We start from the raw sequence: 16,521 nt of genomic DNA, 5'->3' as shown, positions 1-16,521 counted from the left end.
CACTAGTCCAGTCCAGGCTGAACAACTGTAATGTGCTGTAAGTGGGGCTGCCTTTGAAAATGGTTTGGAAACTACAGCTGGTGCAGAATGTGGCTGCCTGAGCATTGGTAGGGTTCAGGTGATTTGATCACATAATGCCTATAATGTGCCAACTACACTGGTTACTGGGGTGTCTGAGCCCAATTCAAAGTACTGGTTTTGATCTTTAAAGCTCAAAAACGTTTGGGATCTAGGTACTTGAAGGACAACCTTCACCCATATCAGCCTGCCTGCACTTTAAGGTCAGAAAGAGAGGCCCTTCTTATTTGCCCACTTGTGAGAGCAGTTAGGTGGGTGTTCACACAGGAGAGGGCCTTCTCTGCATTGGCCCTGAACCTTTGGAACAAACTCCTATCGGAGGTTCACCAGGCTTTTAAGTAGGCCTTAAAACATTTTATTTTACCATGGGCTTCCCATTATGAGTACTGTTATTGCTGCTACTGTTGTTTTTGCTGGTTTTATTGTTTTAATTGCTATTTTATTGTGTTGTTTTTATTGCTTTTATTATTTTAACTGTTTATAAGCCGCCTTGTGAGGGTTTCTGCCCTGAAAGGCAGCCAAGAAATGTTTTAAATAAATAAATAATAAATAAACATTACAAACCTTAATCATTTTATTAAGTAGAATAAAAAAACTGGATGTAATTATAAAAGAGAAAAAGAGTAGCAAGAAATAACACAACTATGCCAGGAAGCTGTATGAGATTATTTTAATGCTGCACTGGTTTACAGTTGCAGAAATGTTGTAGTAATGAAGTAACTTTTCTACCAATGATTGCAATTTTATGGGAGCCTGGTTGCAGATCTCTGACATTCGTGAGCTATATTAAGAAGAACTATCATAGCTATAAACAACACAATGATTTCTTACCATTTATAAAATTCATTTATACCTTAATTTGTGTATTTTAGAAAATTGTGAGCGTATAAAAGATTATACATGAATACTCTTGATTCATGTTGTCTATTTAATATTGTTTTGTAGCTAGGAAAGGAAGTATACCTCCTCATTTAAGTATATAGGACACATTTATGAACCAGTCTTTTTTTTTTTTTTGCTGTCCTTGTTTTGTGCGTTAATTTTAAATTGTGTTTTGAAATAGATTGATGGAAATACGCAACAGGTCAATGATAGAACAGCATGGGATGTGGCACAGGGAGGTGTAGTGGGAGGAGTGAATCAGAGGAAATTGGATGGTGGTGGTGCTCTGTGCCACTTTCAACTGAAGTTATTGTTTAGCCATTCAGGTATTCAATGTAAATTCAATTTAATAGCTTGGTGAAGCTCCTATTATAGAAAAACTATACAAGAAAGAGCTGTATAGTTGTTAAAGATGTACCATTACCTTTTAACTTTTGATACTAGCACCCAACCCCCCAAAATGACCACTGTGAAAGTAAAAAGAATAAAAATGTTCTAGAATAACACAGATTGTAGAGGAGTATTTCAGATGCCATAGCAAACAAAAAATTTAAATATTTGATTGGAACAACGAACTTTACAGACCAAATGAAAATGCAACACAGTTCCAGGGGTAAAACTCTTATACCAGATGAATCCACAGGTTTGCCTCCCACTGCAGTGATTACATTAATAACTCAGTCACAAGTGGGTTGTGACATATAGCTAAGGAGAACAGAAAAAAAAAACCTGACAGCCAGCCTACCTTCCTGTCATTGTGCAGAGGAACAGTGCTCAATTGCAATCTATTCAAATAAGATGTGCATAAAAATCTATGTGATCCAGTGAGTTATTAATCCCAGCCTACATTAAAAAAGAATTTTTACTCCCCCCCCCATGCTTTCATAATACACCAATACTATCATAAAAGTGGAAAAATAAAACTGAAAATAAAGAAGAGGGGCTCAGTTAAGCTCTGATGAGAGGACTCACTAAAGGTGCGGTAGGAAATCACCTGGAGGCCAAATCTGGTTTTTCTGGGTTCTCCAGATGGCCATGCTCCCTTCCCTGGGCTCCACCCCCTTTCCCTCAGTCAATGATCGTTTGGTGGTTTCCTGGTTTCTGTGTGTTCTAAAAGTGTTTCTGATTCTAAAAGTGCATATCCTAAGGTTTTTTTACTGGAAGTAAGAGCTTTAAGCTAAAATATACTGGTTTTTAAAAATTTTTTAGGGGTATTGAAAGAGGCGTCTCACCCCTGCACTAGAGAAAGTGTCTCAGATGCTGCTGCCACTGCGACTGCTTAAATGGAGCTGAGCGGAAATCCCAGCCTATTGGCATGCACAGTGAGAGGGGATGGACTTTTTGCAAAAGCTCAGATCTAGGATGTTCTGAACAAGGCTGTGTGCGGGCATAGAACCCTTATGTCTGAATTGCAGAGACCTGGAGAATTAACAAATTAGACATGCAATACAGTGATGTTTCCATTAAACAGCAAGTTACCTTCCTTGGCAAGCAATCTTCTGTAATAGAACTTGATCTTAAGCAAATGTATATGTAATAGAGCACTCAGATAGGTGCTTTACTTATATTGCAATTTTTTTTGTGATACTTAAGGCTGTTATAATTAAAATTAAATACTGTGGGGAGGGGCCCCCTCAGACTCCAGGAGTGGGTTTTCAGGGGGATTCAGTGGAGATGACAGGGCAGGAATGTTCCATTATGTGCAACCCTAAATTCAAGCCAATGAATGAATTATGCTTATTTGCTTTTTAAAAACTCTCATTAAATGGTATATTCAAACGATACCAAAAGGACAAATGCCTAATACACTCTTGGGTCATTTTTTTGCATATGTAAAAGGTGATGCTTGAACATGGCTCCATTTCATTTTTTTGTATTTGGAATTTCTCTAACACCACAATTTTTCCAGCCCTGTAAAGAGGGTAGATAATAGGATTAGGGAGATCTCATGTGAGATAAACATGGTAGAGCCAGATTTTGCCATTACATTATGTGTGCAATACGGGGGTTGGATTAAATGTGTGAAGATGGTCCTTCTGTTATCTAGCATCTTGAACAGGCTGGATCTCTGAGAGTTCTTAGGAGGAAATTTATGTTCAATGTACCCTATTTCTTCGATTCTAAGACACACTTTCCCCCCCATATAAACATCTCTAAAAATGGGGTGCGTCTTAGAATCGCGGATGTGTCTTAAGGGTTTTTTTTCTGTTGGTGGTACTGAAATTAGTGTGCGTCTTACAATCGATGGTGTCTTACAATCGAAGAAATACGGTATGTTCGAACAGGGTATTTTTTTCTTTTGCAAAGAGTTATAGAAATACATTTCAGCTTTTCAAATACTTAGACTTTAGTTTTAGTGTTGTTACTTGTTTCCTATGATTTTTTTAAAAAGTCAGTTGAAACAGTAATAATTGAAATAAAGCAGGGCACAAGAATTGATTGTGAAATTGCTTTACCTTATTTCACAAAACAAGCAGTAAGATCAACTGACTTTCAATCCCCCCCCCCAGTCCATAATAGTTCAGAACATATACCTTGAAAACTCTGCTGGGAAGAACATACAGTCAGACTGTAATCCTATACCCATTGGTCTCAGTGGGGCTTACTTCTGAGTAGACATGTATAGGATTACACTGCCACTGATGGCATATGCAAACTTGAGACTTGAATGGAAAAATTTAATTCTACTATTCTCTATTTTCAGGCTCGGATAGCATTTTTGCAAGGCGAGAGAAAGGGTCAAGAAAACTTGAAGAAAGATTTAGTAAGAAGAATAAAAATGTTAGAATATGCATTAAAACAAGAAAGGTATGTGTACCATTTCTCTCACTGAGAAATTTATTTTTATATTAAGTAGATGGAAATTCGGTCACAGGTTAGAAAATTGGTAGATTCAAATAAAAGCAAAGTCTTGATTTGGATCTACTCATTTTGTTCTACTGTTGGTTGAAGTGACTTCTATTGCATCAGCAGTTTTGCCTTCAATATTTGTTTGCAGTAAAAGCTGGGATTCTTTCTAAGAACAATCCACAAACAGTAGTAAACTGACTTGGAATTGCCATCTCCTTTACAACATTGGAAGCTAAAGCTGGTGCAGAATGTAGTCTCTAAGTCTTTTAAATGCAATTCAGTGTATTTATTTTAACTTGATAAGACTAATTTAGGTGCCTATTTCCTGATTATAATGTGTCCTGTGATACGTTGCCACAGTATGATAAATAGAGGGCAGGGGTGTGGTACAGGATTGGTCCTGGACACTTGCCGCTCAGGAACAATCAGAAGGGTTGGATGATGTCTGGGACCAGGCCCCTCCACCAAAGCCCTATTCCCTCCTGTAAGGTGCATCCTTTGATGTCATATAGCCCAATTTTTATTTTTCTCTCCAGACAGAGGCACTGATCTCTGTGGCCCACTGTATAGAGAGAAAGGTAATTGGCCAGCACTTGAAGCAGTAGATCATTCAGGCTCCAGCCAAGTCATGTGCTGGCTTCACCCTCTGCTCATCATTTTGATTGGCATGCCGAGTAGGGTTGAAGGGACTTAGCCAGTGCCTGCAGGAGTCACTCCTTCAGGCGCCTTAAGGCCATGGATGATGCTCCTGAGCTGCCTTTACTGCCACTGTTGGGAAAGGGGAGGGGAAAGAAATCTGACTGAGCTGTGGTTCACTTGCTCTTGTATTCCCTCTCTCCTGTCTGTGCGGGGAGAGTTTTGAGGTGGGGACTCGCCTGAGGCCCTGCAAGTTGGGTGGGTCAGCCTGAAAGTCAAATTCATCCCAGGCCAGAGATTGCCCATCCCTGGTATAGTGGGTAGAGAAGGATTAGCTTTGACATGAACATGCAGATTATGAGTATACTTTGATGCTGTGACCTAGTTTGCACTATCATTGCAACCCACAGTGGCTTATTTAAGCCACTGTAGGTTGTGTGCCGAGTAACCTTTGAATATTCAAACCGTGGCGTGTCATATTGTCTGAACCCGGTGAGAGTGGGGTTTTGGTGCGGTTAACAAACTATCCATAACACTAAATCACCCCTGGGTTCTGGGTGGTTTGTTAACTACACCAACAAACCACCCTGCTTGAATATTCAAAATGGCTGCTGCATGCACCACACCCTACTGTGCCTTAGCCACGGTAGGCTGCTTCAACATGCGATCTGGCCTGTATTTAAACTGCCAGTGATGTGACATGGCAGTTTGCTCCAGGTACTTATGAAAGGCCCACTTTCTGAAGGCTGAAGGTTTAAGACATTTGTTGTAGATGAGGTGAATCACAGTAATTGCAATACAGAATAATAGGGATTTAGCAGAAATAAGACCTCTGAGAATCTGTAACTTCTTAGAAAGGAATCAAAAAGACATTTCAGTATAATTTGGGAAAGTAACATTTTCTGACTAAACAACTGAGAAGTTTTTACAGCAGAAGCATGTTGGTTTGAGATTGATAGGAATAATGAAAGTTTATGGGAATTATAAATTAAAATGCAAGACAGCTAAGCTTCATGGATATGAGTGATACAGTGTTGCTTTGCAGCATTGTTAATGTTAGCATGAATGTAACAACAACTGTTCAGGCATCTGATTAGCAGAAAATTATCAGAGAATCAGTTAATGATTCTACTGTATATTTCCACTCTTTTAAAAGAAAGATAGAAATGGTCAGTTTCAAACCATGTCCTGCATGTCACCACTTAACTTTATAGTTAAACATCCCAACCCAACTCTTTAAAGCTAGTATAACAGAAGAAAAATAGAAGGGCAGCTTTCGTTAAGTGAAAAAACGATGTCAGAAAATACATTATGAAACCATTTGTTAATGAATTAGAGGCACAATCCACCTAAACCCATGCATGTATCTTAGAGCTGCTTGCATAGGAGAGCTGGGTTTTACTTCAGCATTTCTGGACACAAAGGTATTCAGTCATTTAATGATTAAAATTTCTTGTTTGTTTTAGAACTTGACCGATCCTATTGGCACTTTTGACCTTTTTTCATTTGGCCGTTAAATAAAATATAATTTTGCAGGCTGTATGTGCAATCATGTAAGTCTGTTTTGCAAGCTGGAGAAAAGAGAAAACAATTTAAATTTTACATTTGTGGTTCTTACTTAAAAATACAGATACCCCAATAACAAGAAATAGCGCAATTTGCATGATCGTCACAGTTTAAACAAGCCAAGGCATGTGCCAGACACCATTTGCCTAATTACCTGCCCAAGCGTGGCTTGTTGTGTCGTCCAAATCCTGTCGCCATATTTTATTTATTTACAATATTTATATACCTCTCCCCATTGAAAATTTTGGAGGGGAAACATCCCTCAAATAACCCTAGAACAGGCCATGAGTTATTTGAGGGTTCCTTCCCCCTCAAACAAGCCATGTCGTCCAGGTTTAGACAACATGATTAATTACTCCACGCCGATAATTAGGTGAATGGTGCCTGGCATGCACCGCAACTTAAACAAGCCGCCATGACTTGTTTAAGCTGTGGGAATCATGCGAACCCAGTCATTGTGGAAATGTTCTTAATACTTAATTAGTTTGTGATGGTTTATATCTAAAGCAACACACAAGAATGCTTGTAGAGGTGAATTCACCCCCCAAAACTGCTCCTGAGGTAGGAGGCAGCTTGTGGGAATTACTCTTATCTGCAAGACAAGCTTTTATAGGGGATGCCTGGGAATGCTTTGAGAAGGATGAGCAAGGATTCTCCTTGTGTAAGCGTCCTTGTATGAACAATGCTTTAGATGAAACCCAAGGGGAAATTGTTTTCTTTGCTGATGAATGTATTTATGTTTAACTTTTAAGGGCAAAATATCATAAACTAAAATATGGCACAGAACTGAACCAAGGTGACTTGAAAATGCCAACTTTTGAATCAGGTAATCTATTTGCAACTGTTAGATTTCGTTTAAATTCTTCTATTGGTCACTGATATAAAGAGAAGGCTCTTTACAATCTTTGTTAGTATTATCCTTGTATGCATCTGTAATTAAAAGGAAAAGTGGATTGAATTCTCTGCTACCTTTTGTTATACGGCTTTCTCTTTATGCAGAGTGATTAATTTTGGTATAATTTTTAAATATAGTTTAGTGATATTTCTGGTACTTTTTTGTATAGGTAATTATAACATGAAATATGTAGAACTTGAAATTGAGCATTATATCTTCTATTTTCTTGGTAAAGCTTCTTTATGTGTTTCTTCTACAGGCTTTTCTAGAATTAAACTATTAATCTGGCCCATATTTGTATTAAAGAAAGGGTGTTATTACAACTCTTTAGTTCAGTCCAAAATCTATAATTTATCTAAAGTAGAAGGTGCCCCAATTTTACATTTAAGGTATTTAAGGGAATACTGCATTAGATCCAATGTCACTCTAGCCAGAGTCCCCTAATGTGATCAGACTTACTCTCTTTCTCCTCCCCTCTGTAGCTCTCCAATCATCCCCCTCTTGGTTCCACTGACAAAACTGATTTCATAAGCAGAAAATCAGTGTTGGATCCAATCCAATATCTTTTCAACTGACTAGTTATGCTACATTAACATTAAATATTGCTAGGATCAAAAGAACTATACAACTATCTACTTGTGTCCAGTCAGGCTATGGGCATCTATTTCTTGAACAGCAGTGTTCCTCCCACATGCCACCTGATAAACTACTTCTGAAACTAAATTAATTTTAAAAACAGTTGGTGATATTTATTTATTTAATTTCTATCCCACCTTTCTGCCAAAAAAGGCGCTCAAGGTAGCAAACAATTAAATCTAGATTTAACAAAATCTTATTTAAAAAATAGCTTTAAAGCAAATAAATTATAGATAATTAAAAATGCAACAATAAAAGAAATAAACAGCACCAACCAATTAACCCCCCCTTCAGAAACAGAACAGCCTGTATGCCAAAGGCCTGCCTAAATAAAAATGTGTTTGTATGCTGGCGGGAAAAAAACCAGGAAATTGCCAACTTAGTCTCCCTCTTAGCAGGAAGTTCCAGAGCCTGGGAGCAACCACCAAGAAGGCCCTCTCTTGCCAAACGTGCCTCTGGTGGCAGCAGTATTGAGAGAAGGGTCTCCTCTAAAGATCTTAAAACCCAGAAACGTTCGTATGGGAGAAAACCATCTTTCAGATAGCCTGGTCCCAAGCTTTATACTATAGAGCTTTATATGCCATGGGAAAAGGTCAAAATCCTACTGGCCATCCCCATGGCTTGGGTGTGCCTAACATAACTCTTTGAAGCAAACTAAGAATAAGTGGCGGCTTAAATATATATGTATGCACTTTTGAGATGATGTACCTAATAGTTTTGGAAACTTGCAGTTTAAGCCTTAGAAATGGCTTGTTTAATTAAATTACTTTAATACTTTTTTCAGGGATCATATATCAGTTAACTTATATCATAATGTTTTCCAGCAATTAAAAACAGAAATACACAGGCAAGATCCAAACAGCTCTATATACACACCCAAGTTCTTCTGCATGCAGACAAGGATATTTTGGATTTCGGGAAACCATTTTTCATCTTAAATCAGAAGTCCTTACAAAGTTATCCCTACGTTTCTGGAGTGTTGTTTTTGGAAATCAAAAGCATCTGCTTTGGGAGTGGGGATGCTCAAAAGCTTGAGAAAGTGGGAAGAACTTCCATGCATTTTTGCTTTTTATATATTTTTATAGCACCATTGATATACAAAAGACAGGTCCCAAGGAGCTTGCAACCTAAATTTTGACAAAAGGGAGAGAGAAGGAAATAGAGAAAAAAACAAGAGAAAATGCATCAGGAAGAATGTGCACAAATGCAGTTACAGGTTTCCGTGGAGATGAAGACTAAAAGATTCACAGCCTTCAATTGCTAGACTTAAGGGGGAAGCAAATGAAATTGGTTATTTCATATTTAAGGGAGCAAAAGACATTCAGGGATCTGAGTGTTATAGATGGGATGGGATGGGATGTACTAGAATATGAGGACAGAAATATAAGGGGAGGAAATACCCATGAAACCTGTGATCATGGCTCTTGAAATCACATCTACAATTCCTTACATGCAACAGGAAGGTACTTTCTAGTATTTTGTAATTAAACCTAGTGTTGCCCAAAGCAAAGCTGGTCTTGAAGCCACTGGTAAAGAGAGTATAACTATAAGTTTCTGGATGCATTTATTTCCTTAACCCAGCTGTTGCACACTGATGGTTGGTGGTAGTAGTGGTAATTGGTGATACCTGAGAATATATGCTAGTAGGTACTTTTGAGACAACTGAGTTTGAAAGGGTTTACATGTACAATTTTGTCAAGGTTTACACAGAATGTTCCAGGGAGGAAGAGACAGTGCTAATCTGTATATTAAGCCATGACATTGATTTGCATGAGCAAATAATGAGCAAAGTTGCAGTGTCTGGAATATTTTGTATTTTTACTTATTCAGTACATTTGTATCCCACCTTTCTTTCATCACAAAACTCAAGGTGGGTTTCGTGGGCTTCCCAGGTAGTCTCCCATCCAGGCCCCAACCAGACCCAGACCTGCTTAGCATCAGCAATGTGACTGCATCATGTGCCATCAGACAATGCCCTGGGATGGAACCAGTTTATTATTATGTTAGGTATTCTCTAAAAATTAGAAGTTTTAAATATTTGTTCACAAATGCTTTCATCATCATCATTACGAGTATTATTGTTAGCCTAAAACTACTGTACAAGAAGTAAAAACAAGATAGTCCTATGCAAAAACATCTTACAATCTAAATGAAAACCTTATACAAAATGATAGGAGAGAAGAAAAACTTCTAGTGGTTTATATGATTTAAAATTAAACTAATATATTTTATAACACTGGAAATCCTCATCACTTTGGTAGAGTGTGATGAACGAAATTATTGACTATAGGCAACTCAAATGAGAATTTGAAAAATAGTCGTAACAGCTAGAATAACAGCCAGGAATTTAAACAGTTAGGAAACCTGACTAATAGTCAAAGAAGAAAATTGGTTTTGTGTATGTGCATGTGGGAGTGAGTGGGAGAACCTGGCCAGGAGCTGTTATTTGAGGACTAAACAACCCCACATAACCCTTAGTCTGTTATAGGGTTATGTGAGGGTTGTTTAGACCTCAAATAACCCTCACTAGCTGGGTTCGCATGTCACAACAACTGCCAGTTGGAGATTGCACACACCGCAGCTTCTCAAAGTTAAATGAACCCATGATAAGATGCCATGTCTTCTGAACCAGATTGGTGTCTGAAATGAGTGTCTATTAAAAGGTGGGGTCTAGAAAGTGCAAGAAAAAATAGGACAAGGTAAAAGGGTAGGATCCAGTATGCACATTGTAAATATTGGACAAACCTAGTCATAAGTAAACAAACAGCTGATTAAAACAATGAAGCAATATCATGTCTTTCCCAGTCTGTGTCACTTCATATTGCGGATAGGAGAAATCATGTTTCAGCGCTCTGCCATGTAAGAGCAAACATTAATGCACATAGAAAGCTTGCATATTGGGAGGCAGTTTTAATGTAGCCTTTCAAATATTCTAGCTTTCCCATCTAAAGCACTTCCACCATGGTGGAGCATTCAAATGTGAATCCCCTTGTGTATCCTGAAGTGATTACCAACCAGGACTTACTGTAGCACATGCCTTTTTCACTTTTAAATGTATCCTTAGAAATCATATAAAATGGAAATAGAGGCTGAAAATTGTAATAAATCTGAGGGTCCTTGCAAGAGCACCATGGGACATTAAGTCTTTGTTGACTATCATTGTATCAAGTTTCATTTCAGAACCAAATGAATCATGGAAACAGAAAACAAACTAAGTTTGAACATTCTTTAATGGAGAATTTCTTTCATCAAAATAAAAGGACATAAAATAAATGATGTCTACTCTTCTTTGTGCTGCATCCTGTACGAGACCAGCAGCAAACATGTTACTAAAGTGTTCTTTGCATTTCAGAAGAAACCAAAGATACAGAGGTTCCTACAGTACCTCATAATAGTCAGCTAACCTGGAAACAAGGCAGACAATTATTAAGACAGTGAGTGTTATATTTGTATACTGTTTTTCCCCCCTATACCATATGCTTTTATTTTGAAACCATTTTCTGATTGTGTGTGTTAGTATAAATACAGTACATTCAAGCAAGTAATTTAAATTAAGCCTCTTTCTTTGGGGGAAATGTTGCATCGAATACAACAACCTAAAAACTTGGGAATATTGTGTGAATAAAGCTGCCAAAAAGAAAGAAGAGCAACCGGTTTGGGTTTGGGCAACCCTTAAACAGTTTGGTAATGACATCTATGCTTTAAATGACCATACATGCATCTTATTTAGAGGAGGGGAGCTTTTTATGTTCCTCTGTGTGAGGATAATCTTCTTTATTAGGTATCTTCAAGAAGTAGGTTACACGGACACAATATTGGATGTACGGTCACAGAGAGTGAGGTCTTTACTTGGGCTTTCCAGTTCAGAACCAAATGGCTCAGTGGAGTCAAAAAACTTGGAACAGATTCTTAATGGAGGAGAATCTCCTGCTTCAAAGCAAAAGGGACAGGACATTAAAAGGTAAGCGATGTCATGTGAGAATATTCTGCATGTTTAATTGCTTATTTCTGATAATGAATTTTACTCTAAATGCATAGTCATTCTTCTAAAAGATGTACATTCCATTTTCACTCGTGCCATATAATCCCACAAAGAGAGTCCTTTGCTCCCATGCTTGCATCCCCATTATTATAAAGCTAATTCTTACCTGAACCATCTTTTCCTGGCTTAGTGCAAATAGTCCTCAGTTAGGGCTGTTTGTACTTAGTACTAAAAACCAAACACTGACCAACTTCTAAATTGCAGACATCAAAATGTTACATGTTAATTGTCATTTCCACCTTTCTTCCAGCAGGCAACTAATAACTTATCAATGCCATGCTTCTACCATATTGCAGAAGGAGTAAGATACGTTTGCTCGCTATTAAAGTAGTTTACTGTATGACATTGAATATTTTATTTTAAAAAATGTACACCTGTTAATTTCCTGCTTTAACTAAATTCAAATCATTAATGGGTTATAGCCAGCACCTTATTAAAAGAACAAATCCCGGATGCCCAATTCCCTTGGACCTTTATGAATCAGAAATTTGTTAAGTTTTTCCTGACTTAAAGTAACTGAATCTTTTAATTCTAGAAGGAGCCATAGGTATTTGCTGACATCATAAGAAATTTTCTTTTGTAGGAACCCTGGTGATGTTCTTGAAACATTTAATTTCTTGGAAAATGCAGATGATAGTGATGAAGAAGAAGAGAGTGACATGATAGAAGATATTGCAGAAGGAAAAGAAAAACACCGTATAAATAAAAAACACAAAGTAAAAAAAAGTTTTTATTTTATTGTCTGGTTGAACACCCAGCAGTGCAGATAGATTGTTGGGTGAGACCATTATTGTGTCATCTTAATGCCACAAGCTGGGTACTGCTTGTCCCCTTCAGTCAGTATACAGCCACTAATCCCACAGATTTTTGGCATAAAGTTCTTTGCGCTCATTTGAAGAGTGTATGGCTATAACTTCTGGAATGCTTACCTAATTTGAGGCAAAGCAGGCTGAAAATGACTGGAATAAGTACTTGGTATATTGAAATTTATAACACAGGAAGCTGCCTTATAGCCACCTCACAGGCTTGTGAAGATAAAATGGGTATGGGGGGAGGAACCATATGCACTACCTTGAAATCCTTGTAGGAAAGATGGGATATATGTAAGCTAATATTTGTCCATCCAATCCAGCATCATTTATTTCAACTCTGAGTAGATGCAGCTCTCTGGTATGTCAGGCAGAGATTTTTCACATCATTAGCTATGTGAACCTTTCAATTCGAGATCTTGAGGACTGAACTGGGAACCTTCTACATGCAAAGCTTGAGTGCAGAACAGTAGTTTCCTCCCCTAATATTGATGGCCATGGCATGAGAAAAGCATAGGGGTGGCTGGTGCAAAATATAACGTCATAAAAATAAGTTGTGTTTGATATTTTGCTTACATATGACCTTTTTATAGAGCCCGGTGATCTCTCTACTGTATATTATTACCTGCCCCCAGTTTCCTTCATTTAATTGGCTGTTGGTTCTCTGCTACAATGAGCCACCTGTCTGTTTAGATAATATTGGGAGACGGGGGGGGGGGGGGAATAGTGTGTCTCCTTTATATGCACTAAAACAATTCCTTGCTGTTAAGTGCTCCATTTAACTCCATCTAAATCAGCAATACATAACCTTTTTTGGCCCCAAAGGTCACATCTACTGTTTGCAGGGAGGCCAGAAACTGTACTTGTGTGCTCCCTCTCCATTTCTTACTACATCTTATTCACATCTCTGCATGGAATAGGGAGCTTTTCCTTCCTCTTACTACCCGCTGAGATCTATAGATTGTTGTTTCTCCGCTGCTACTAATAGGAGGAAAATAGCAATCTTGATGGTGATCACTGGGGATTTCACCTTCACTACAACCCTGTAAGCAATCTCAGAAGCCAGGGAACAACAGATTTTCCCCCTTTGGGGATAACTGGGTGGAATCATGCAGACTTTAGAAAGCAGCTGAAGGCTGCAGTAGGTGGCAGCTGTATAACTCTGTCCCTCGGACTATCCCCCTCCTCCCCAGCTTCAAACTGTCTCAACTGGAAAACTATGGACTTGTTCAGTCACCTAGTGACTGAAGATGGCACTGCAGGCTTCAAACACTTAAAGACACATTTAAAAATATAAGAGCCAGATCAAAGGTCCGTCAAGTCCAGCAATCTGTTCATGCAGTGGCCAGTCAGCTGTCTACAGGAAACCCACAAGCAGAACATGAGTGCAACAGCACCCTCCCACCCATGTTTTTCAGCAATTAAAACCAAATAACCTAACTACACACCTCTAGGTTCTTCTTAGTATATATGCCAAGTTTCAGATGTTTTAGGTTTCATGTCTTGGATCTATGGTCCTGACAGACAGACATGCATCCTCTTATTATTATAGGTAATGATCTCATGTAAAAATTGTGTATTCTTCTCTTCAGTTTCGATTAACAAATTAGTTTACCTACCTGGATAATATAATATTAATACACAAAAATATACCGATTGGCAGTCCTCAGGATGGGTGTATTGGGGTTGGGCGGTGGATGGACACACAACTAAAGAAAATGGTCCTTAAACCTTATTGTTCTTAATGTTGATTTTGTCATAATTGGCTTGTAGATTGGAAATGAAGGGCTAGCTGCTGACCTTACAGATGATCCAGATACAGAAGAAGCCTTGAAAGAATTTGATTTCTTAGTAACAGCAGAAGATGGAGAAGGAGCTGGAGAGGCACGGAGTTCAGGGGATGGGACAGAATGGGGTAAGAAGCTCAAACGAGCAAGCATGAATAAAAAATTAAAGGTAACATATGTATATGCACCAAAAGCTGAGTGGGTTATTTGTGGTATTCAGCTGCTATGGACATTGGGAAGAAAAAGGAACAGTAGGTTTCATATTATTTCATTACATTAATCTAACTTAATCAGATTTAAACATGTCCTCTGTTTCGGCTTGTATTCTTTTCCCTGTGTGACCTATTTCTTAAGAGTTCTAAACTGGGTTCAGAATTTTAGTTTGGTTGATGGTTAACTTTTTATTTCTTAACCTGTATCCGCTGCTATTTTTCTCCTGCTGCTTAAGCAAGTAATATATTTGGCAATCAACTTGGTGGTGGTATTTTTTTAAGCAATTTGTTTTGTATTTAAGATGCTATGTTACTATTTTTATTTTGAAACAAACTAATATTTATGAAGCAGATATTAAAGGTATATTTACATATTATTGGTAAAATTGGCAGCCAATTATTCTAAATAATTTAGTTTTTGCCCAGAATATAGTGAATTTTAAAAAGTCACATGATAATATAAAAATAATACTTTAGGATGCGATGAAAAACATGTTTACCTGGAAGTTCCATAGAAACCAGTGGGACTTGTTTCCAAGCAGTTTGTTCAGGGTCAAGGTACCAGTGATCATTACAAATTTGTTATCGTAAGTGAGAATGAATATGGATGTAGAGGTGTGTAACATAAAGCAAGCTTTGTTACAAATATTTCATTTCATATTTCTTGTACTGTGCTTTCATTTCCTATTTTGCAAACAGTAAACTTTGTTTTCTAAATTGATCACACTTTCCCCAAACCCACGGAACTTACAACTAAAGGCTGCAGTGGTTGTTGCAGCTCTCATGGAGTGCTGATCACCTGTTCTTCCTGAGTGATTCCTTTTGTGACCTTCTAATACCTATTTGGAACTGTATAGTTGAAAGCATCGATCACCTGTTCACAACGTATGATTGTGCCACTCATAAATCTAGGATATCAGATACGAGGCTTCTCCCTTCTAGAGCTCCATTGTGCTGTCAGTGGAGCTCATCTGCATGCCAAAATGTTTCTTTGTGTGGATTAGTTTCACTGGATTGGAGTTGTGAACTCTTTTACCTTTATAAAGCAGCAGGTGATGAAACAGGTGCATTTACTCTTCTAGCGGATGTATTAAGCTGTAGTACTTCAGATTGCTACTATCTAAACAGTTCAGAACTTTGAAAGTGAAAGAATAAACCTAACTTCTTGAAGACTGCTGTTTGTAAAATTTCAGAGTCCAGTGTTGACATGTTCCATGTTGTTGTTGAGGGCAGTGTTCAACAGTGTCATTTCATAAATTCATATAGCACTGTTAGAGCTCCACCATATCTTTCTGTTGTGCAACTGCCTTCACGTTACACTCGTGCAACCAGTTACACAACCACTTGCACAGTTGCTTGCGCAATCATGCTTGCACAAGCATAACTTTAGTTGAATTCTCCTCTTGTGCATATTTTGGAATCTAGCATAATGTCATTTGCACTAGCGGAATGACACAGTTGGATACTGATCAAACTATTTACAAGTCTTGTTGGGTCTGTAGCTTTTTATCTTATGTGATTCTTAATTTTTATAATGGGAATTCAAATGAAATGTTAGCACTAGCTTTCCTTCTCGTAGGATCTTTTTTTCACCCTTCAGTTCAATATATTGACTTGAATCCTAAGAAGCAGGCATCTCAGGGGTTAGAAGGGAACTTTTCCACCCTTCCTTTCTGCTCCCTCCAGAAGATCCCAGTCAAGACTCTTGAGGATAAAGGGACTCACCTGAAGAGGGTGTTCTTAAGCCATTGAGTTTGTTACTGCTTTAAGCAGTTTCCTTGTATGTGCAGATATGACTCTGCACATACATAGATATTGATTTTTAAAAACTGCACAAATCAAGCAAAATTTACATCTTATGAAACTGATCCTTTCTTAATTCATGAGAGATAGATGGGGGAGATTTTAGTGAAATAGGAATAGTTTCTATTTCATCACTGGAATAGTTTTTACCAATTGGATAAAGAATTGACCAGTTGAATTTGCACAGTTGTAACATTATCAATAGGATACCTTCCTCTTTCCAGTGATTATAGTCTATGTAAGGAACAAAGGCCTAAATGTATTGGGAAAGTAAAGAGAATTCATTTCAGCATTGAGCACATGCAGTTTGTGTGGCTATCGTGGT

At 37.9% G+C, this 16,521-nt stretch overlaps 1 protein-coding gene across 3 annotated transcripts in view; it reads left to right on the top strand.

Annotated features, from left to right (window-relative positions):
• STRN3 (striatin 3) overlaps positions 1–16,521 on the top strand; it is a 58,734-nt gene that overhangs the window by 13,878 nt on the left and 28,335 nt on the right. For all 3 annotated transcript variants that reach the window (XM_063117766.1, XM_063117767.1, XM_063117768.1), the window contains exons 2-7: positions 3,665–3,768; positions 6,765–6,838; positions 10,896–10,977; positions 11,325–11,504; positions 12,169–12,301; positions 14,168–14,309. In XM_063117766.1, the coding sequence (XP_062973836.1) occupies positions 3,665–3,768; positions 6,765–6,838; positions 10,896–10,977; positions 11,325–11,504; positions 12,169–12,301; positions 14,168–14,309 (715 nt within the window). The remainder of the gene's footprint in view (positions 1–3,664; positions 3,769–6,764; positions 6,839–10,895; positions 10,978–11,324; positions 11,505–12,168; positions 12,302–14,167; positions 14,310–16,521) is intronic.

This window comes from Elgaria multicarinata, chromosome 2 (assembly GCF_023053635.1).
Source record: "Elgaria multicarinata webbii isolate HBS135686 ecotype San Diego chromosome 2, rElgMul1.1.pri, whole genome shotgun sequence".
Classification (NCBI taxonomy): domain Eukaryota; kingdom Metazoa; phylum Chordata; class Lepidosauria; order Squamata; family Anguidae; genus Elgaria; species Elgaria multicarinata.
Note: the sequence above shows the minus strand (reverse complement) of the source record. Positions and strands in the feature narration are given on the sequence as shown.